The following is a 22,799-nucleotide window of genomic DNA, read 5'->3' as shown; positions in this document are numbered from 1 at the left end:
AAGAGCTTGTATAAACATCGCTACTGAACGATGTACTGTTTTGCTCCCAATTGAAAAGTACATTATGCAACAGGCTACTATTTTGTAGAAGAAAAAAGATATCATTAAAGGAAAAAAATTGCATTGATTAAACCACTTGATATAATGTAAGATGCTCTCCGAAGAATGATGATAACTCAATGAAATTAAGAGGGACTGCAAAGAAAAAAAAAGAGAGAGAATTTAAAATAAAAATATATCATTTTATTAATTTTCATGGAAACAAACACTCAGATCACATATTCTTAAATTTAAAAAATCCACCAATAAAATTTATACCTAAAGATGATGGGACAGATTTTATAAAAATAGCTTATCATTAATGCAGGTACCAAGTGACCTATGAATACCTATACCAGTTCGGTCAATAATTGAATATTGATGTTGAAATTCGATGGAAATTTTTTAGATTGCTGTGAACTTTTAATGATAATGATAATAATTAAATCACATTTTGCAATAAGGAACCAATATTTCTGGCCCATTTTAGAAACAACATGCATGCCATTAGTTTCCCTATGCAGATATGTGCTTTTATGGGCGAGCCAGAGATAGTGGTTCCTTATTACAAAATGTAATCAAATTAATACTATATAAAAAAAAATCTTTTTGGCAGATATAGAATTAGAAATAGAATAAGAGGACCTGCCGCCCTAGTTGCTGGCAAAGCTCTTATGCCTGGTGTTTCAGAGCGAACAACAGACTTGAACATGATGAAAAATTATATGTACTGAGCATTAGATTGAAAATTCAACCCAAAACAATTCTCTAACCACATCCTTAAATTGTAGGCTACGGAGGATTGACTAGAGGTGGCATTCGAGAGACCTGACTTAAAGGTTTTATTGATGTTGTTGCCGGCAAAAACAAGAAAAAACAACCTAATTGAAACATAATTGGGCACAAAGAAACCTAAACTTTTACCTTGAAATAAATATATTAGTACTTAATCATAAACAATCACAGCCAGCTTTTTTAGAATTAAAAAAACAAAAAACAGCTGAAAGTTAAAATTTTAAAGGTACATTTGTTAGTTGCAAAAATATCGACTTTCCTGTAGGCAGGGATACACAACTTGTTCCGATCTAAATCCACTGCAATCAATAATGCACAAATCGAATTTTATCAACATTTGCTCTTTCTTTCAGTCATTTTTTAAATCTTTCTTTTAAACTTTTTTGGTATGATTCTCATGAAAATTGAGAATATTTATGAAATATTTACAATATTTTATAGATGGAAAAAATATTCATACTATTATGAGCATAAACCAACGTTTGAATATACTTCTAACCAATGTTGGTAAAAACTCATCTAATGGGTGATAGGACCTCACTGTGTGGTTCTTTTTTTAGGGCCAGTTAAATGAACATCATAACTTTAGCTGGAAGGAGTAAGCGGATTCGTGCACAGTCTAGCTGGAAAGAGGATTTGTATACAGACTAGCTGAAAACACAATATTCCTGCGGATACGTCGAGCAGCATCATCCATTTTCTCTCCTAGATCCATCAGTCCAATCAGCTTTGTTGCATCCCTGACATCAGATATCATCTCATGCAGCTGCTGGATTGTTCGAATGATAATACCCTCTTGAATTTTGGTTAGCTTCATGATTTCAACAAAGGAGCTCTCCTTGGCCCACTCATAGATTACTGGCAGCAGGTAAAAATTGGGTTCCGAGTTTGCATACTCCCATGACTCACCACGGGTCATGTACCGACGCTCAAGTTCTGCAATGGAGGCATAGATGTTATCGAACATTTCGATGGCTTTTTGCATAGGAGTTGATATTGTGCAAAGGTCAGGACGGGGTTCTTCTTTGCCCTTGTAAACAAGAGCAGACAACAATGCAGCTACCTCAGCAGATGATAATTCCATAAAGACATTGTTCATCAGGAGCTGGACAATAATCAACTCTTGCGTTCCCATTTGACATGCAATATGACCTTTGAATAGCACCTGCACATAAAACGAAAAATAATTCACATTGTAACAGCAAACTTAGTGTTAAAAGTACATAAAGTCAAATACACAATTGTGTTAGAAATTTGCATACAGCAAAGAAATTTTCAATGCAAAAGCTAGAACCTCGCAAGTCAAGAGTTGAGAAACCTCAATAAGAAGGTACTTTTTACAAAACTAAAATATTCAATGCTACGATCCTCACAACGAGATGTGCAGGAAAAAAGAAGATTCTAGAGGCTCAAAAGTATCAAACATAGCACTTGCATATGTTAATCTGAAAACAAATAAATTGCAGCTTACATGGTTGCGACTACTGCCAGCTGTTGCCAATCAGCTGCTCTGATTGGAGAGGTGGTTGGCTTGCCGCCACAAGAAGATTGCGTTGTGAAACTAACACCTCCTTTAGCAATTTTATCAATATGTATTGTTTAGTGATTACTCCTGCTAAAAGTCTAATAATTGATGATACATAATAGAGCAATAATCTAGCAAAATATAGACAAAAGTTGTTTTCGGTGATGGACATTACCTTTCTTTGCTTGTCAATGAACTCCAAGCTCTCCAGTACAGCAATTTTCTCTTTGTAATCTTGATGAAGGTCCATGTTTTCTGGTGAGAGAAGGCACTTGAGTTCTTTTCTACGCATATGAATTTTTTTGTTTTCAAAAACATCTTCAAAATAGTTTAAATACTTGGAAACCTCCGAGAACGTGCTTAGTTTAGTCTCAAGCTTACTCAACATTTCCTTACACGATACAAAAGAGAGTGTCCGGAAAGGACATGTTTCACTTGTCCACAGAATTTCTTTCGCATTAACTGTCCGCGACATTTCACTAAGTGTTCTGATAGCCAGCATGCAGTTTTCTCCTGGTTGTTTGTCCCTGTAAATGAAAATTGCACTTGAAAGTGGACAGAAGGAAAAAAGCAAAGCCTCACTAATTTTTTAAGTAACTAGAAATGCTGGTTTACCAACAAATTTTCAAAATGTGTCATCACACTCTATCACTGGTTTTTCCAGTTTTTGTCTTGTTTTTGACCATTTTGAATCAACTGCATTTTTTAATATCCGTACTAACTGCAGTAAATTATTTGCCATGCATGGATAATTATAGTGTCTAGGTGAGTAAGTTTTCCTGTTGATTTTTTTTATATAAGTAAAAAAAAAAAAAAGTAGAAAAAAATTATTACAAACTGAGTTGATTGTGAGCATTCTTTTGCACACCATACTTTCTGCCCTGGAGGAAACTACGAGAGTGAAATTTGGTAAGCAAGGTGTTGAGATATTTAAAGCAGTTGTTTCTAAATTGGAGCATTACCATTTTGTGGCTCATCTGAGAACGAACTCGTTCTCTTTTGAAAACAACTGGTTTCTTCAACTATTACTACATCAGTTTTCTAGTTGCTTGTCAGTTTAAGATTGTCCCTTCTCTTGATGTTTTTTTGGTACCATGTTGAGAATAGAGAGAGAGTTGGGGGGGGGGGGGGGGGAGACAGAAAGAAAAATATGATTGGTATGGTGAGAACAGATGGGAGTAGAAAAATTAGAATTTCTAAGTTCCTCAAGGGCTGAATTTCAGAATACATGGTTCTTTAAAAAGCTGACAAAGCTGCTGACAAAATGCAATTTTCAGGTTTCCTTCATAAAAGCTGGTTCCAATTTGAGAGAAACAGTTCAACGACTCAATGTTTAGGCAACTATACTCAGGACTTAAAGCAAGAAAGGAGGTAGATGCAGTACAAATTAAGAATCTCTACAACCTGCTTACAAAATCATACAAACTTTAGCTTGTTTTGAAGTTGAAAGTTTTGACAGCCAGGTCTTTTCTGCTGATTTGCATGTAAAGGGGAAAAAATAAGGAAAGATTAAGATACTCTTATAGTTTACGTATTGTATAGAATACTTCCTGATGTTTTTCCCTTGAAGGATCAAAACTAAGGATGAGCTAACTTAGTCACTTTGCATTAAGAGTAAAATAATAGAAAAAACATTGAATTTGTACTGATACTTATTACTTTTAGGAAATTACGAACATTTTGGATAAATTGATTTACATAAGTTTGCTCATCTGTTAGGTTGGATTCTAATAAAATTTCCTTGCCAAAAAAAAAAACAAAAAAAAAACTTTGTTCTAAAATAAATTTTAATCCTTATTATTGACTTCATGAAAATTGTGTATGATCTGGAATGAGATACCTCAAAATACTGAGAAACAAATAAATTAAAACCAAAATTAAATTACATACCGAAATCTAGGAATTTGTCGGGTACCCCAATCCTGAGACACGAGTTCAAAATTAGCTTTAAGAACTCGGCTTGTACTTCCTAGAATGTTGGTCAGATTGATTGTTATCACTGTGTCTTTGTCCGTAATTTGGGGCTTGTAAATTTCCCTCCTACGTAGCAGTGACATCATGTTGTACCAAAGATCAGGTCTTTCTACGGAGTTACTGTCTGCATCTTTCGTGGAATCACTCAAAACTAGAACCCTGAAATCATGTTTTACTTGAAATAGAGTGAAGATGAGGAATGAGTGTAAAACTATTCTATTCCTGAAGTTTTGAGTTGAGATGGAAGGAAAAGTATGAATTTTCATGAATAAAGATGTTGAAAAAGGAAACTTAACTTGAGCATTCTGCATGCTTTGAACCAATTGAACCACCACAAAATTATAGAATATTGGAGAGTTTGATCAACATTCAAATTATTCAACAACTGGTGAACTGTGATTGCCCTGTGATTGACTTTCTTTTAATGGAGAAAACAGAAAACTCAACCCCTTGGAGCCTTTCCCAAAACTCCAGCAAAAATACAAACTTCAGGCTTCAATTAGATACAAAAACTACGAATAGGACCATGATTTTTTCAGGTATAAAGGTTAGGACAAGAATTTCTCCACCTTCTGGCACCTCCTGCGTGCCACTTAAGTGAGCTCCATGTTGGGTGCGCTCTCTTATTGGCCACTATCAATTGGATTGCATTTTGCAAAAAGGAACCAGAAGAATTGCAATGATGCTAAGATTGTGCATTTTCATCCTTTGCAATGAAATTACTGAAACCATGAACAAATATGAAATTTACATGATAATTTTTGTCTTTATTCAGTTTTTAGCCAGTAAAAGAGAAACTGTCAATGGATAATCATGGTTTTTCTTCCAAGACGAAAGAAGTTGCTGAATCTTAGCAACACTGCAATGCTCTTGGTTCCTCTTTGCAAAATGCAATCCAATTCATAGTCTTTGTATTTTTGCTTTGTCCATAAATCGTTCTGACAACACAACAAAGTTGTGCAAAATATATATTTTTTTAATTATTTGTTATTGTGCTTCTGATTGTTGTTCTGATAACTCTATTGCAAGAAGTCATTATCTAACAGTTTCTGTTGGAATTTTTCCCTTGTTTTTATTTTTCACTTTAAGCCTCTTTTTCCTTACTTCCGTTCATTTATTCAATGAGTGAATCACAAGCCTAATTGTTTTGCTATTCCTTGTAAGAATTTTAGCAGACACAATATTGTGAGCTATTCTATATGTTCGATTAACGATAATCATGCAATGCTTGCCAAACACCTCACGGCTTAGCTTCATAAATCATTGGGTCCTGAAATATTATACCTGAGGATTGGAAATAGAGGCAAAGCTTACAAATTTGAAAATTTGATTTAGATAGCAAAAAAAAAAAAAAGTCTTGAAAAATTAAGAAGTCTCTGCAAACAAGGCCAGACGGGCAGGCAGGAATACAGGGATAAATGCCCGAGGACAAGTCGATATTAAGGGTGATTTTAAACTAATTAATACCCTTCACAATGCAAAAAAACGACTAAAATAGGCCCGTTCAAGCACTGATGAGCCAATATTCCCGGTTACTGCTTAGTTCAAGCACGCCCTGACTGAAAAAAATGTAGAGCACTTGCATTCTGTGAAATAAAAAAAGTACAGAAAACCAAATAGACTGGATTCTGAACGATATTTGTAATATCAATGTGATAACTTCAATTAATTTGACAACTTACTTGTATTCCATTCTTCTGTGATCAACAGAGAGAATTACTGCTAATTTGTTGATATGTTCACGGTAAGTGATCAAGAGAATACGACCTTCTACAAGTATCTTGTTAATCTCTTTATCCATGATAGAGTCTGTCTGAAAATGAACATTTCATAGGAATGCATTAAAAAGTCGTAGTGCGTATAAGTAAAAACTTGACTAAAAGTCAGTATTTAAAGTCACATAGACATTTCACTGATCAAAAAAAAAAGAAATAGCTACCTTTATCTTGTTCCAGATCTCGAGGAACTCAAGTGCAGTGTCGTAGAACTCAAAGAGCAAGTTCTTAACCCTGTCTGGGATGCTCACTTGAATATTTTCAAGCTTCTGCAATTCTTTACGGTGTTTGTCATTGACGGACTGCGATCCAAACTCCATAAAACTATGCTGCATCATGTTTTCCACTGAAAATAAGTTTGTTACTCGCAAACTGTTTAGGATGGTTGAGTACGTGAGAACATACTGTGATTTTATCTGCAATGCTTGACCTGCACAGAGAAACTTCCACTTAAGAGCATATTTCATTTTAAATTCATTACTTGTTGGTTACTGGAAACTGCCTATTGCCTTAGTGGGTCAGTTGCACTAGTTACAGACTCGAGTTTTGATGATTTCAGATTAAGGATCAGCAAAAAATTATAAAATATGTCCAATTACCAAAAATTCGCGTTTAGTAATAACAAAGACACCACCCTCAAAAAAAACTTGATGTATGACATCTTCCACTGCGGTGGTGTATATATATCATAGTTACAGCTGTGTTTTAAATGGAGCAACTAGTGCAAATGTTTGTATTGCAGATTAATGAATCAGAGTTGGAAAAAAGCATGGTATGTACTATTACAGGGGATGACGTCATACACCGTGTTTTTCAGATGACGGTATCTGCGTTAATATAGGATGCAGAAATTGGGTGTATCTGTACATCTTATCATTTTTTGCTGATCTATAAGTTTGAAACATAAAAACAAGATAGAGTGCCTAGCGCCCCAGTCCCTATAGCAACTACAAGAATTTTATGAGCAATTAAATGTTTGAAAGTGTAGCTGAGTGGCAGAACAAACTTAGCAGTCACTCTAAAATTTGTTTCAGCCCACTTTGTTGGGCCAAGCAAGAATACTAAATTCACAAATTGAGAGATCGTGTGATTTTATTGTTTAGTGTCTGTAAAACAAGGGGAACATATTATATGACACAATCAAAAATTATTTACAGTATACTTGATTTTTAGTGAAAAATACTTGGTAGTGTTTGCTGTTTTATACATGTGAAAAGTACAAACCATGTTGCTTAAATGAAATGTAAACTGCCAAAACATTCCTTCTGTTATCCTTTACCTGTAATCATCCTTTCAACTTTGATAGCGGGCTGCATGTCATCTTTCGCCATAATGATGACAGTGCCTTTTTCATCAATACCTCGCCTACCAGCACGGCCTGCCATCTGTATGTATTCAGCAGAGGTTAGCAACCGTTTCTCTTTGCCATCGAACTTGATTAGAGAATCAAATACTACAGACTTTGCTGGCATATTGATTCCAATTGCAAAAGTTTCCGTGGCAAAAAGACACTGAAAAACCCAGAGGATACAAATTAATGAGTCATTCTTCTCCAAGGAAATTTTCATTGTTTATTTACTTGACTTTTTATGTAGTTAATGATCGTTACTTGGCCCATGATACAGATTTGTTCTGATTTCCCATTTGACAACTTGACCTGCGGGTTCAACGATAACCAATCACTTCAATAGAAGTATAATTCCATTGAATTGAGGGCCTCTAGCAGCGAGAACGATTGGCTTACTCTCTGACACCAAAAGCTCATCCCTCGTCACACTAACATTGCAGTGATACGTGAAGTTTGATTACTCATCTATGTTGATATGATTATGCAATTCTTTTAGAAATTCTGCTTTCATGCCCTTGCTCCAATACAGTTAATATAAATAAATATATAAAATAATAATATAAATAAATAAATACAGACAAAAAAAGCAAAAAATAACCCTTATTCATAGTGAAAAATGTATTTACGATCACTCACTTTTACAAACCCCTTTTGGAATAAAATCTCAACAACTTCCTTTAAAATTGGGATGATACCACTGTGGTGCACACCTATTCCACTCATGAGAAGTTCCTGCAACTTCAAAACCTGCAAAAAGAACATCAAACAAACTTAAAATTAATGGGAAAAAAAATTTTGTGAGCTTTTGAAGTATTAAAACTCTGGTCCCCAGGAGGACTTTCCCTATTCACCCGTGGACTTATACTAAAGTTTGTATCTTACTACAGCTACCCAAGTAATAAACTAAACTTTGGATCACAATATATTTTTTGGGGAAGTTGAAAAATTCAAATTCTTATACCTCCAAACCAGTCTTAAATTTTCACACCCAGTTTGGACAAGAAAAATACTCTATGACGACAAAATGTTGAAAGTTTTTGAAAACAAGACTAACAGGTAAGATAAGCACTTTTTTAATTTACAAAAAAGGACACTTTTTTAATGAAATACAACATTGGTAACATCAGTATTTCTTTTTTTTCTTTTTACAAGAACTAGATATTTTTTCTGTACCCATCAGCCTTGAAAGACAGTATAAGTTATGTGTTGGGGAAATTTTGGTGGGAATTACAGCCTCTGGTTAATACAGTCATCTCTCATTAAAACGTTTCTGAAGGGAAATGAAAAATCAAGCGTTATTTCCAGGAAAACGTTATAACACGGCAATTTTTATATGGTTCTTATGGAGTTTGGACAGGACGTGGAAAATTAAATGTTATTTCTACAAAGATGTTGTTTTGAGAGACGTTACACAAGGAAATGTTTGTAACTATGAGTGATTTTGCTCCCTTCAATTTCTTAAATTTAAATATGTTTAAAAAGGGTAGCCAGTGCTGACCTACTGAATGCTTCTACTAAAATGCTATACATTAATAAATTCACTAAAAAAAATAAAAAAAAAAAAAAATAAAAAAAAAAAAATCTCGAAACATCATACAAATCTTGCTTACTACCATCATCATTGCGCAATTAATTCAATTGCAAAAACACACAGCTTGGGCGTGTGTTTTGCCATCTATGTTAGAATCAATGTGCCCCTTCCCTGACGCAAAATTAGCCAAATCTAAACGATATATGCAAGGGGCATAAATCTGTGTGAATGTGCACAAGGCCCTTTGACGAACTGAAAAATGTTGAGTTCAATAAAAAGTGCAAAGGAGATGGTGATATGTAGTTTACTTATATCCTTTTGTGGAACGAATTACAGAAAAAGGTCAAGATGAAAATCCTGTTCATTGAGAATAAGATTTACCTGAGGCAGTTTCCTGTCTTCCTCCTTAAGTTGTGAGATGCTGAAGTGAAAGAAGCCTTGAATATGCTTCTTCTCTTCACCAGTAGTCAGTTCTTCGCTCAACAGGCTGTTGGCGTTTTTATCACATCTGACTCTGGACAAGGTGAAAATAACAACAGGCAGTTTCTTTTCTTTTTTTAGAAAGCCAAGCAATGTTTTCCACATCCTTTTTTCATTTTTGTCTCGGGGACTCACCCCTTTTTCTCGCTTTTCATAACTTTGGTTTGGTTTCTTCTTTGGGTTGGTTAAACAGTACGGCCCGCCAATCCTCTTCCATACCTCGAGGGCTTTACGGTATCTACAGCAACACACAATGCAAAAAGATGAGGTTATTAATTTAAGACCAATACTTAGCTCTGCCAAAAACTGAATATAAGAATCAGTGTAATAAGTCACAAAATACAAACGAAATGAATACATTTTGTAAAAAACAAAATCTGCTTATAAATGAAAATGTGAATCTATAAGACATGATTTCATTCAAAATAAAACAGAAATGAAAATTAAATAATGTCTCACCCATCTTTTTGAAAAACTCCATCCCCTTCTCGAATGAGGTAGATTTCATTTTCTGTTTGCTCATTTACACCCAGGTATACAAAATGACAGAGAGGAACAGGACGTTTTGGCGTTGAAATGACAAAAACTTTTTTCTGCTTGGTACGTCCAACCCAGTTGGCAATGTCGAAGGTGTTAGAGATAGTCGCACTTAACATGATGATTTGGACACTTGAAGGTAACAAAATTAAGACTTCCTCCCAAACACGACCTCGCTGGAAAAAAAAGAGGAAAAAATCAACCAATTTGCTGCTTTCATAAAAAATAAGAAAAAATTGTAACTTAGATGTACGATTCCTCCTCCGAAATGATTACTTCTATAAATCTCTGCTTGTCTTAATTTTTTACGCTTAGTAGTTTACAGTACCAATGCAATTGTTTATAGTCATTCAAACTTGATGACAATTAAATAACGATAATGCAAAAATGCGATACTGCGTATCTTCGTTTGCAACTCTGCAGAGTTCCTGTCATACTTTTGATATTTCTTCGGTGATCAAATCAATGTAATTTCTTAAAACTTACTTGATTTTTCCTCTCTGTTGGCAGAATATTTTATATAAATTTCAAGCTATTAAGTTGGCTTGTTTCCCTTCGAAGCAAAAATTTTGGAACTCCACAATGAAGAGACAAGGTTCCGCACTTTGGCCATCAAATACATCAATCCCAAAAAATACACACCTGTCTTTAATTGTTACATTTCTTGGAACCATTTCCAACTTCACTCTCACTCACTCTACCCCTTTCAGATTGAAACTAATCAGTGGAAAAAAAGATATGCAGCAAAATTTATACCAATACATTAATACGATAATGTTACTCATCAGTTCAAAAAGCAACCAGATATTATTAGAGTACAAAGGACAAAGGTAAAAAGCTGTCTACCTCAGTGTCATTCAGATAGTGAACTTCATCAAATATTACAAACTCCAATTCCTGGATGACTTTGGAGCTATTGAAGAGCATGGACCTCAGTATTTCTGTTGTCATGATAAGAACAGAGGACAGTTGATTCATTTGAAAATCACCCGTTATAAGACCAACATCATCAAATTTATCTTTGAAGTCGCGGAATTTTTGATTTGACAATGCTTTGATCGGCGAGGTGTAGATAACCCTATGAAAGAACAAACAAAATCGGATTGAGAATATAAAAGCAGATGGACTAGGATTGATTTGGTGAAAATAGTAAAATGAACTGGAGCAGATACCAGTACTAAATCAATGGTTAGCTTTCCTAAATGCTATGGTATACCATGTGCTTTGCTATGGCAGTTATGCTATTTACTTTGCAGAAAATCAACCACTGAACAGAGAAACAATTTATTCACCAAAACTTCCATTTTGTTTTGTTATTAGAGCTTTGCGCTGCTTCATCCAACTGGAAAACTATGACTGGGCGTCTGATGCCTACTCAAAACCCAAATTTATAAAATTATTTATGCTGCTTCAAGGGGTCATTGGAAAAAACCACAGGTCATGGTAACAAATAATGTAGTTCTTTAGCACTTGAGAGAGCGATTCAATAATTGATCAATCAATTGAAAAGTCCTGGATTTTAGGACATCTTTTAACAATTTCCAAGCAACATATCGCACTGTGGTAAATCAGGTATTCGCACACAAAATTTGACTGAGAGGCACAATTCTAAAAGTACGGTAAATATTGCAAATTGTTCTACCTTTTGATTTATGATATTCATTACCACCGTGCTTTTGGAGATATTTCGGAATGTTTCTTGGTCAGATTTTGTGAGCAAATACCTGATGCACCAAAGTGTGATGAGCTGCTTGGAAGTTCTTAAAAGATGTTCTAAAATCCAGGAATTTTCAATCGGTTAATCGACTATCGAATCGTTCTCCAAAGTGTTAAAGAACCACCTTATGTCATCTAAAATATCCATGAAAAAACTTTCAGCTTGATTGGAAGCAGCAGCAAGGGAAGTTCCTCTTGTTAGACCTCATATAAATTTATCCTACATAGGATTGTTACAGTTTGTGAATTTACACTAAAAGAATTACGATTTTTAGGAAAAATTACAAACAGGATTGTACAATTCCTACACAACAACTGGGCAGAAGTTATGAGAAAATAATAATAATAAAAAGGAAAGATAGATGTATTCTTACTTGGTTTTATGCTTCAGCGCCATTGCGATGGCATACTCAGCAATAACAGTTTTACCCGCAGATGTATGAGCAGCAATCAGCACATTGGCATGCTCCTCTAATTTAACAATACCCTGAAAGATAAAAAAAAAACAGATTCTCATCAGCGGTGCTCCTAGGGTGGCCCTTATTTTTGAATTTTTCGAAATTTAATAGATACACATGTGTAAGTGGTGCCTTTTGGTGCAAAATTTGGTGCCAATCCTTTTGGTGGAACAGGAAAAGAAAATGTTTGAAAAAAAATTCTTTTAGTGCTGTCGCCGGCCTCAGGAAATTATGCCATCGGAGGAAAATCGAGAGACGGACCGGAGTTTGCGCACCTCTTCGCGTGGTGGTTCTTATTTTTTGACTTTTCGAAAATCAAAGGTCTGATCCCCCTAAAAGTTGTCATTTGGTGTAGGAACCTACTAAAAATTTCAGCCCGATTGGATCATCCTAAGTGGTGCTGCCGGGGCCGACAAGTCTCCGAGCGGGAACTTCAAATTCTGGAAAATTGCGTTTTTTCGTCATTTTGCAAACTTTTGTCTTTCCTTTAAAATGTAGCAATGGCTTTGAAACTTTTTTAGGTAACACACTGTTTAAAGTACTTTACTAGAAAAATAACGCACTTTACCCTATCATTTTTAAAATGCACTTTTTTACCCCTCAAAGTAGCCACATTGTGCGATTTTACCGATTTTTCCTAACTTTCTCCCTGCACGGTGAGCTTGAAGGAATTCAAATTTATTGACAAATCAAAAGCAATGACACTTCAGATTTATGAAATAGAGTGTTTGCGGAGTTATTTAAGCCAAGAAGAAAAACATTCCGTTGAACTCCTGGAAAATAAAGTCAACTCAAAGGTATTTTAGGGCTAAAAGAGGCAACTTACCATTGGTGAGTCCCGTTATAGCACTGAAAATAAATTTCCTCGATAGTTAATATGCCTAGTTTTCTTGAATATGGTTATTATAAGTACTCGATCACTAAAACCACAGATTTTAGCAACATAATCAATTTTGGAGACCTGGAATAACCCATCGGAACGGAACATTTTAATTCAAGTTTTCCATGGAGCTCTCCAAAAATGGCCTGCTCAGTTCTGGGCCGTCAATTCGGCCATTGAACCGAGTTTGAAATGAATATATCGATCGTAAAACTGTAAAAAATAAAAATGCATACCTCAGTTGCAGTATTTCCAAATCCCCGCTACTTTATTCCTTATAAGAAGAAACCGAACCAACATTACGGCTTGAAATTTTCACAGAGAGAGAGAAAATCACAAAAGTTTCCAAGAAATGATGTTAAGTACTTTTTGGCATAGAAACTAAAATATAACAGGAAATCTGCAACGCCAAAAACTGAGATACCCACTTCTGCTGTTTCACCACTGATATATTCCATAAAATTATTGTAAATTTACAATTTTGTGCGTTGATGTGTCTCCGAAAGTTTTGGACTGTAGTAGGGACAGTTGAGATATCAAATTCCTATACATCTTGGAAGCAGCACTATCAACTGGAATACAAATAAAGAATGAAAAGAGGATGAATTTACTTGTTTCTGAAATCCATCCAATTCAAAATTAAATGATGTAGCTAAGTTCAGTTTCTTAAATTCCAAATCAACATCTCGCCCAGAGTCCAGAATTTCAGCCCATTCAGTTTTCTTGATGCTTGCTTGCGAATATGTTACTTTGGAGATATCTAGCACGCACATATTGTGATTTATCTGAAAGCACAAAACTCAAATTAGCTCACGCAGATTCAATTTAAACGGATTCGAATTTTCATTGATTTGAAAAAATAAAATGCAGTGAAAAAATCGCCTGTCTGATTCTGGTAATTTTTTCGAGAAAGACTAACGCCCATTGATCGTACTGTGGATAAAGCTTTCCATAACCTAATTTTGTCACCTCAATTAGAATTCACATCAGATAAGTTGGCAGTCGCTTATTTTCCGCTTGTAAGCGCTTCCGCTGCCACTTGCCGACGGCGATCGAGGATGGACTAAATGCCATGAAAACCCTATGCTGCCAATAAGCGCAGATGCAGATAACTGGACTGAGTTAAGCAGAATGGAAACAACCCACATTTTGGAAAAAATTGAGTTATGAGTGGTTTTGAACTCAACCACTGCTCTCCTATCTATCGCCAAAAATTCAAAGTTTTTGTTGGAGCAAATTTTGCAGAAATTGAACTTGAAGTTTATCTTTAACGTTGAGTCTTATGCAGGAGCCAAACTTTAAACCTCTTTTTCTCGGTTCGATCTCGATGTGGCTCGGTTCCTTTCTGTTTAACTCCGTCCTACTAATACCTTCCTCTGCACAGAATATAGTCAGTAGAATATATATAGTCAGAGATTTATCTGACACAAGTTCTAAGTCATGATACTTTTCGTGGATTATTAGAGTAATTACACTTTGTTACTACACGCTAGTTTTACAAAATGATGTAAGACAGAGCAAAGGGACTATGAATTCTAAATTGCTCCCACCTTGCAATGGGGCTGTTTCAGCTTAACAATCTCAAATTAATAGATTTTTCTAGTGTGTTGTAACCTTCTCTATGAGTTACAAGTGATTTTCAGTTCACTTTATATTAGATTTTTCATTTCTTTTCCTTCATTCCTAAAGGGTATGAAAAAATGAGAATGTCTGCATTTTTCTGACACCTGATCAAATTTTAGCAGAAAAAGGGACTTCTCAAGTCACCAAAAGTCCGGCTCCATTTTAAACAGAAAAAGATCACACCAACAGGTTTCCTCATTTTCCTTCAGTATGAAATAAGTAAGCTGATGATTTTCGATTTTCCCAATTCTGTAGGGGAGTGCTGCAATGACACTGTAATGCATGAAAAAATGGCAAACCAAACCTTAAAATTACAAAAATGGCAAAGGTTCCTCTTCATTCTACAAAACCATCAGTTTGCAGATGGGTGGTATTGTTCATTGGCCATCTTTATGTACTGTGCCCAAGTGAGTGCCATCTATTTTGCCTTTTTTTTAAAATAAAATAGTTTGTTCGAAATGGTATGAGGTTTTTATAACATTGACCAGAAGCTTCAGGCGGATGAGAAATGTTTTTTGTATAACTAACACTTAAATAAGCTGGTCAAATAAGCTGTATTGAATTTTTTAAGCTTGAAAACGCATTCCTCACTAAAATTCTAGCCGGAACTGCTTATTTTCAAAGCAATCCCCAGCTCATGCAACAGTCTCATAGGTCAAATGTGCACTGCTGTATTAACTATACATAATTTCTCTATACCATAAAATCTTGTAACAAGAACAGAATTGTTTTTTAGCTGTATGTTTTTACCTTTGATGGTAGATTTTGAATGATTTCCTTCTCAAGACTACTGCCATAGTTGTCCTCGCCTTCATCATCTTTTTTATCTGACTCTGTTGTAGATTCAAGGATTTCACTTTCTGCATCCAAAGACATTTGCTGAAAACTCAGATTAATGGACACTTCGGATTTCTCCGATTTCTGTGTCATGTAATCCTTAAAAGCTGATCCAAAGTCCATGCCATGATCTAGGCCTGGGGGAACAGTCTTTAGCTCTGTAAATGAGGATGAGTTTAAGAAACATTAATGAGCACAAAAGAGAGATATGAGAATATGAGTACGGAAAAAAATTAAATCTTTTTTTGGTTTCAGTACTCTTTGCTTTTGAGGAAAAAATTGGGAAACTTTGGTGTGATGCACTGGTGAACACAGCAGTAGTTGGCTTGAATTAATTTGAGTTTTCTCGCAAAAAGCATGATAGATTTTCAAAATATTAGGCTTGTTTTAAAACTGAGCATATGCAAGGAACGCTTTTTGGAACAGCTGGATTTATCGGTTTTAATTTAGAAAATGTTAGCTTACTTCTTCAATGACCCTCTTACATTATTCTTTTGTTTTCATCTTTCTTTCAAGTTACAAACCAATCAAGTAAGACAAATTTGCAAGGTGACAAGATGATTAAAAACTTGCATCTATAAAACTTAGTGAATTTTCACGAGCTTCAAAAGCAATGGTGCCACAAGATTTAGAAAATGAAGTTCCTTGACATTTTGTTGAAATATTTTGGAAAATTTCCCTGAAACATTTTGGTAAATTTCCCCAACACTTGAGGATATACCAGATGGTAGGAAGACATAATTTGAAATAGTTGTTAGGCAACATGTGTTGTGTGAAACATCAAGCTTATTCTGGAAAGCAAATTAAAATGACTTAACTAAACTGCTGCACCAATTTTATTTGGAATAAATAATACAGGAATCTAGCAATCTACCACTGAAACTCTGAAGCTAGAGCAATACATGCTGCTCTTCCCATAGTGAAATCAGAAAGTAGAACAATAGTTATGTGGCTTACCACAATTGATAAGTGAACTACCGACAGAGTTAGAAGTGGCTTTAAAAACATTTGAAAGTAGAGCCTGCTTCTTGAGCGACGGCTTCACAATACTGTCAGAGTCGGTGTCAGGATCTACTGGATCAAAAAATGCCTGCTCCCATGTTTCATCGGTCAAAATGATTTCATGGTACCCATGTCCACTTTCAACATCTTCTTCCTCCTGTATGTCCTCAACCTGTCATTAATAAAAACCATACTATGAAGGAAAGCGTAAATGTATTGCTGAGATTAGTAGTACTTGGTAGTAGTACTTAGTAGTCAATGGTACTAGTACCTGAAGTGCTTGCTCTTCAAGGTTTAAAAAGAAAAAAAATGAAGAGGAAGAGGAGAATTTCTTTTATAAAAGTTAGGTATAATTAAAATTGAACTCTTCATGTCCTAAAAAAACTTGCATTTAAAATGGAGAGACAAAAAAAAAAAAAAATACATTTGCTTTCAAGATGAAATTAATTGAGATCATGAAGGATTAAGACTATGCTAAACGCATTGCACATCAGACACTGAGTTCTTTCTTCGTGCGACAATTTTTATAATTTATCGATAATTATTAGGTTGTTTTTGCTCTCAATACATAAATCATCAAAAAATAACCCTATTCTTACATTATGTGATTTGATTCATTAATTTACTTTAACTTGACATTCTAGTGTATGATTTACAAAAAGGTTCATAAGACTTTAGTGAGCCATCTACTGTGAGCTAGAGGTTGCGTGGTAAATGAAAAATTGAAATTAGTTGATTTGATTAATTAAATTAATGAAATTGAAATTAAGAAGAATTATGATTACTTGCACCAATTTAAAAAGAAAAGAACAAAAAAACTTAAGCCGTTCCTGTTGATCCTGAACTCAAGTCTATAAAATGAAATCAATTTAAGTCATTCAGTTACTTACAAACAGAGTAGTGCGACACGGCAGGTACTCCCTTGCATGAATAACATTTGATTCATTCCTTTCCCGAGGTAGAGTTTTTGTGCTTTCATACGGCAGTTCATCATTGTTAATGATGAAATTTTCCAATGTTTTCTTGACATCTGGTAGAACTGGTGGCCAGTTATTTTCCTGAAAAAGCAGTATCGTAATTATAACACTATGAACAGTCTCATTTGTTGCTCTATTTTCGATTGAGAAGATTAATTACAAAGAGAGAAGTACACAAGTAACACCGCAATCGCACGCTGAATGTGGGAGCTGAATGTGGCTTGAATGTGGAAGTCATCGGCCCGATGCCTGAATTTTGCGCGTGACGCGCAAAATTCAGCAACGATTCTCAGCAACCATCGGATCAATTTTGAATTTGTCTGAACTATTCAAGGAGATTTGATACACATCTGAATGAAAATAACTCGAATTTGCTAAATTTCAGCCGTTGGGCGATGACTGTTGACTTCGACATTCAGCTGCTAAATTCAGCGTCTGATAAGACATGGTACTTCTAGGGCCCTCAGTCAGAGAAGACATGCTTTACTCACCATGAAATGAAGAAGATCGGTAGGCATTATTCTAAAATAAAATAAACGCGCATACGAATGAAAGGAATAATGATTAGAATTTCTAGGGTATATAGTGAAAAACTCGATTAGAATTTACCAGAATTTACAGAAAGCGAAATGTTTTGTTTCGGTTTGTTTACCAATTTTTGAGGTTAAAAGAGAAAAAAAAACTTTCCAAGAAAATCATCAAAAAGCGGTAGCACACATCGGTGTCTTTTTGAACGCGGGACTTTTAAAAAATTCTAAAGTTTCTAGGCGATTATTGTGAAGTGTATTGTATTTTACCCCTTACAACGATTGGTATTGAGTTTGAACTAATTTCGTAAATTCTTAGCTTTATGATGGAGCATTTGATTTCCAATCGTTGTCAATTATGATTGCAACATGTAACGTGATAAAATCATCTACTTCCCTTGTCCAACAAAAGCTTTCCTCCCCTGCCTCTCTGTCTTCTGCCTTCACCTATTGGCTGCTGATGCTGAATTCGACATTCGACATTCTGTGATTCGACCACTTGCCATTTGCCAGGCCCAGAATGCAAGTAAATAATAATGGCGTCTGTGATAGAGACGTGAATTTCTCATTTTGTTGAAGCTCTGAATAGTGAATTTACTCAGTATTTTCTAGATTTTCGACCGTCCATTTTGATGACTCTACGCTACTTCAGGCCCGTGATCAAGAATTGGTATAATTTTTACCTTCAAATCGTTTGTGCTCATTCATTTCTTCACCAGCTCCGGCTATCAATGTGTTAGCCATCCTTCAGATGAGGTCAGTCTAAAGATTCGGTTTTGGTTCGAAATTTTCCCAAATTTTCCGTACCATTTGGATTTTTCATGTTCTCATTTCAGAGACAACATCTATTCCGAAATATCTCAAGGACTGTTTTTCACCTTCAGGCAATTAGTATCTCATGTAGTTATTTGAGCCTCCATGTTACTTCTGAATTTTGTGATCTATCACATTATCAATCATCAATTTTCCCCGTGTGCAAGCTCATTTTCCTCCACCTTTGTGGGCACCCTATTTGTATTGAGCCATCAGTAGAGTACTAAGTGTTGGTTTGTTGTAATTCATCAACTTCGCCGCACTACTCATTGTCAGAGCGAACATGAAGCAGCCGCATAGTTGATTTTAGTTCCTTCTCTCTAACGTAGAATTGAAGTGCATATTTAGTGCCAGCATCAATGCCTGCTCCTAAGGTTTTAAAGTCAGGATCACTCTCAAAGAGCCAATCTAACCATCGTTGTTTGTACTGAGAGAACTAGCCTTACTCTATCTTCGGTCTTCAAATGGCTTTGTAGGTCCAGTGAGCAACAGACAACTGAATCATCCTTTACATCATCCTCAATAATCTCAGGGACCACAGACAGCAGACAGGGGTGACCCTTGGCTGCCGCTTTATGAGCTAATGGTGGCGAAGTAGTATTATAACATGATCGTCACGGGAGGGCGTTCTAGAACTGGGGAAAGGGAAGAATAGACAGAAGTCACATCAGTCTGAATGAATCAATCATCAGTTGGCCTATTGGTTAGCGTGTAAATATCTGTTAAATGGTGCAATTTTTGGATGTGACATTTGTCTATTCCTTTCTTTCCCCAGTTCTAGCATGGTTGCAATCAGTCCACCTCTAATGAGCTCTGTATTGCAGTTCCTCAAGGTACACTCTACTGCAGGTATGGACACAAGGGGTGCCGAAGTGGCAGCACTGAGAATATAGGCCATTGAGTGATATTGCAAGTCGTACCGTCTTTGCAGTGCAGTTTAAAATGACCCTCAAAGAGGTTCTGGCAGATCTGGTAGCTTCTTTAAGCAATCAGATGAATTGAAAAAATTGATAAAACTCACAATAACAAAAAACTTGACTAAGAACACCATAAAATAACACAAAATTGACAAGGCCCACATTCAGAACAGAAAGTAAACAATTTTTCTATACGGCGTCTCAGTTGTACCATTGAACGCTGTCCAATCTATTTTTCCAATTATGGACAAAATTCCATTTGTCCATACCTGTGGTAGAGTGCACCTTGGCAGTTCCTGGAGTTTCAGCTCTAAGTGGGTGTCGTGTATGCCTGCTTCTCCCCAGAACTAAGCTCCCTCCATTGTCCAAGTATTAAAATCAGGAAAATCAAGGAGAAAATATGCTTGCCTTGGATGAAATAAAAGATGGCCCATGAATTTTTCTTGTGCTTAGTTGCGAGCAAATTGAAAGGAGCTGAGATAAATGTACTTAAGCTCCCACAAATGGAATCGTCATTTTTTCTTTGGTCCAGTAGTTTGTCTGTAGTGTCCTGATGTCTATCTAGGAAGAAAATAGATATTAAATGTAAGATTATAATTTATTTTAACTCTCTTTACCCTCGAGAGGAAAAGCTTTGATCTCTTGCTGAATGTGTAAAGAGTCAGCATTGATCAGCTTGCTCTCTGCAAAAGTACCTAAAATTCCAAGTTCCTGAGATTAATATGTTAGATTGGTAAAACTGTAGGTGGCAGAGGAACTCTATGAAAAGTAAGAAGATGGAACCTCTCAAATTTGTAGCTTGTGAAGAAAGGCTCTTGAAAATGGTATCGGGACTAAACTGAAGTGTAATGTTGAGTTTCGCTCGATTTGTACATGATTCCTTTTGAAGAGCCGACAAACACAATATTGTAAGCCTGAAAGAACGCTGCACCTAATTCCAAGTAATTCGGTGCCGGCTAAATTTTAAGATTTTTTATAAGATGTTCCTCACGACCTTCTAAGCATGATGAGCTTTTTAATTGAACTTTAATGTGCAAATCTTGAGAATTTTGGGCCTTAAAAGTGTATTTTTTGGTATTTTAGCATGTGTTATCCATACGCGAAGGGCCTCTGTTGCTGAGTCCAAAATGCAGCCAATGTTTAGGAAACTGTCAAACGAAGTTGACTTACATGTTGTTAATCCAAACCCGCGTCCACATCAACAGGTAATCAATAATACTTAATAATTTATAAAATTTAAGCGAATCCTCTTGCTGATTTGTTATCTTAAAAACTTGCCCAACAAGAAAGCATATTATTTTGAGTGCTCACTTATTTAGTGAAAGCATGAAAAATGTTTCTATATTCACGCTTTGAAAATCAGCTGAGCCAGCTAGAAACTTTTCTGAAGTACAGTACACCCAATATTGCATTCAGTTTAATTTTGATACTTCCATTAAGTAAGACGAGAGTTTTTACCAATAGAAACAAGTGTAGATGAATATTTCTCTCAAGCTTCATCAAAATCCCCTTTGTCTTTTTTTTTGTCCACTGCTGATGATATATGTAGAAAGATGAGAAAGAAGATCGGAAGAATCAATCAAGTTGTTAATGAGCTTGAATGAGAACAACGCCTCTTGACACAGGCCAGAACTAAAAACACTTAAAAGATCAAAATCAAACATAACTGGCCTTAAATCATGGTCAAAGAAGGACATGGGATTGCCAAATCGACAAGACAAGGCTCTAAGGAATACATGTTGAACCCTCTCCAACTGTACAATATCTGAATTATAAAAAGGCTTCCAAATAGGAAAGGCATCCAAAGAATAGGGAGTACAATCAATTTATAGATGCAATAATGTTGGAGGTTTTCTAAAGACTTTAGATTGACGCAATAAAAAGAAAAGGGTTCTAAAAGCTTTCGTTACAACAAACTTGATGTGCCCCTTGAAGGTCAAGTGCTGGTCAAAGACCACACCAAGGTCCCGTACAGACTCTTTTCTAACCAAGCTCACACCATCAATGGCATAATCAGCAGAAGCAGCAAAAATCCTTAAAATTATTACGAACAAACATTTCCTAGCATTGGCAGAGAAGCCATTGGTGACCAACCATAAGCAAATACTCTGAAGGTCAAGCTTTAAAAAACCAACATCAAGAGCAGTAAAGATCTGCTTATACACCTTGAGATCATCAGCAAAAATCAAGAAATTACAAAATTTTATTACTAGCCCTATATCATTGAAATAAATCAAAAATAACAACGGGCCTAAAAGCAAGCCTCGGCCAACTCCAGATATCACATCAATAAAGCCAGATATAAACTCCTTAATTCTAATTCTTTGAGTCCTACCAGATAGACACAATTTAAACCAACAAAGCAGTGGCCCAACCATGCCAAAGCATTCCAATTGAGACACAAGAAGGTCTACATTGACAGAATCAAAAGCCCTACTTATGTCCATACAAATTACATGTACTTTGTTATTATTAACAAATGACTCTACAACATCCTCAAGAGACAATGAAACTTTCCTTTAAAACTTCTTCAAGGTACACTTTAAATAAGCTTTTAATAAGCTAAGTTTTTCTAAGCTTCCCACCTCAAAAAGGATACTACGACACAGGTGAACATTTCGTTAGAGGAGTCGTTCCATTCAATCCCTGCTCAACATGGCTGACGCCTCCGTGCGCAAGTTGAGGAGAGCACGAGGTCAATTAAGGTGCATATCTATCAACGCGAGAAATATGTGAATATAAACACGCCGATTGTTATCAGGTGGTTAGAAGTTAGAATAATCGTCCCGTCACATGTGTTTTGGCGGATTGCCGTCGGCTTTGTTGAATATTGCGCAGTATCCCTGTGAGCAGGGGTTGGACGGAGTGACTCCTTTAATGATATGTTCACCTGTGCCGTAGCATCCTTTTTGAAGCGGGAAGCTTAATAAAACGCAGATTTCTTACGCAGATTGTGAAGTTAGGAGTGCATTTCAGAGTTTGCTGATATGCTCATCATGATTTTTGAGACATCATCTATAAGGAACAACTCTTATTTTTGCACCA

General features: G+C 35.7%; 2 protein-coding genes across 4 annotated transcripts in view; one reads left to right on the top strand and one right to left on the bottom strand.

The window, feature by feature from the left end:
• Positions 1-221: 221 nt before the first annotated feature.
• tst (superkiller complex helicase subunit twister) lies at positions 222-18,174 on the bottom strand. Its single transcript, XM_019053023.2, has 16 exons — positions 17,989-18,174; positions 17,411-17,578; positions 16,476-16,692; positions 15,432-15,676; positions 13,670-13,843; positions 12,095-12,207; positions 10,851-11,082; positions 9,927-10,180; positions 9,369-9,705; positions 8,093-8,203; positions 7,388-7,619; positions 6,273-6,538; positions 6,016-6,146; positions 4,250-4,492; positions 2,535-2,886; positions 222-1,999 (listed from the first exon to the last, which is right to left on the bottom strand). Exons 1-16 carry the CDS (start codon positions 18,013-18,015, stop codon positions 1,454-1,456), a joined length of 3,648 nt encoding a protein of 1,215 aa, XP_018908568.2. The 5' UTR covers positions 18,016-18,174; the 3' UTR covers positions 222-1,453.
• Positions 18,175-18,522: 348 nt separating this feature from the next.
• The window catches only part of LOC109038092 (uncharacterized), a 34,547-nt gene continuing 30,270 nt past the window's right edge, over positions 18,523-22,799 (top strand). For all 3 annotated transcript variants that reach the window (XM_019053033.2, XM_019053034.2, XM_019053032.2), the window contains exons 1-2: positions 18,523-18,780; positions 20,838-20,959. In XM_019053033.2, coding sequence (XP_018908578.2) covers positions 20,882-20,959 — 78 coding nt within the window. In that variant the 5' untranslated portion in view covers positions 18,523-18,780; positions 20,838-20,881. The remainder of the gene's footprint in view (positions 18,781-20,837; positions 20,960-22,799) is intronic.

This window comes from Bemisia tabaci, chromosome 4, assembly GCF_918797505.1.
Source record: "Bemisia tabaci chromosome 4, PGI_BMITA_v3".
In the NCBI taxonomy this organism is placed as follows: Eukaryota; Metazoa; Arthropoda; class Insecta; order Hemiptera; family Aleyrodidae; genus Bemisia; species Bemisia tabaci.
Note: the sequence above shows the minus strand (reverse complement) of the source record. Positions and strands in the feature narration are given on the sequence as shown.

What these genes read in the sequence shown, in the direction of transcription:
- tst (XM_019053023.2), bottom strand. Translation starts at nt 18,015, where the DNA reads ATGCCTACCGATCTTCTTCATTTCATG. An exon ending in TTCAAAATCTACCATCAAAG is followed by an intron (nt 13,844 to 15,431) that starts GTAAAAACATAC and finishes TTGTGCTTTCAG; the next exon opens with ATAAATCACAATATGTGCGT. An exon ending in AGTTGAAAGGATGATTACAG is followed by an intron (nt 6,539 to 7,387) that starts GTAAAGGATAAC and finishes TTCTCTGTGCAG; the next exon opens with GTCAAGCATTGCAGATAAAA.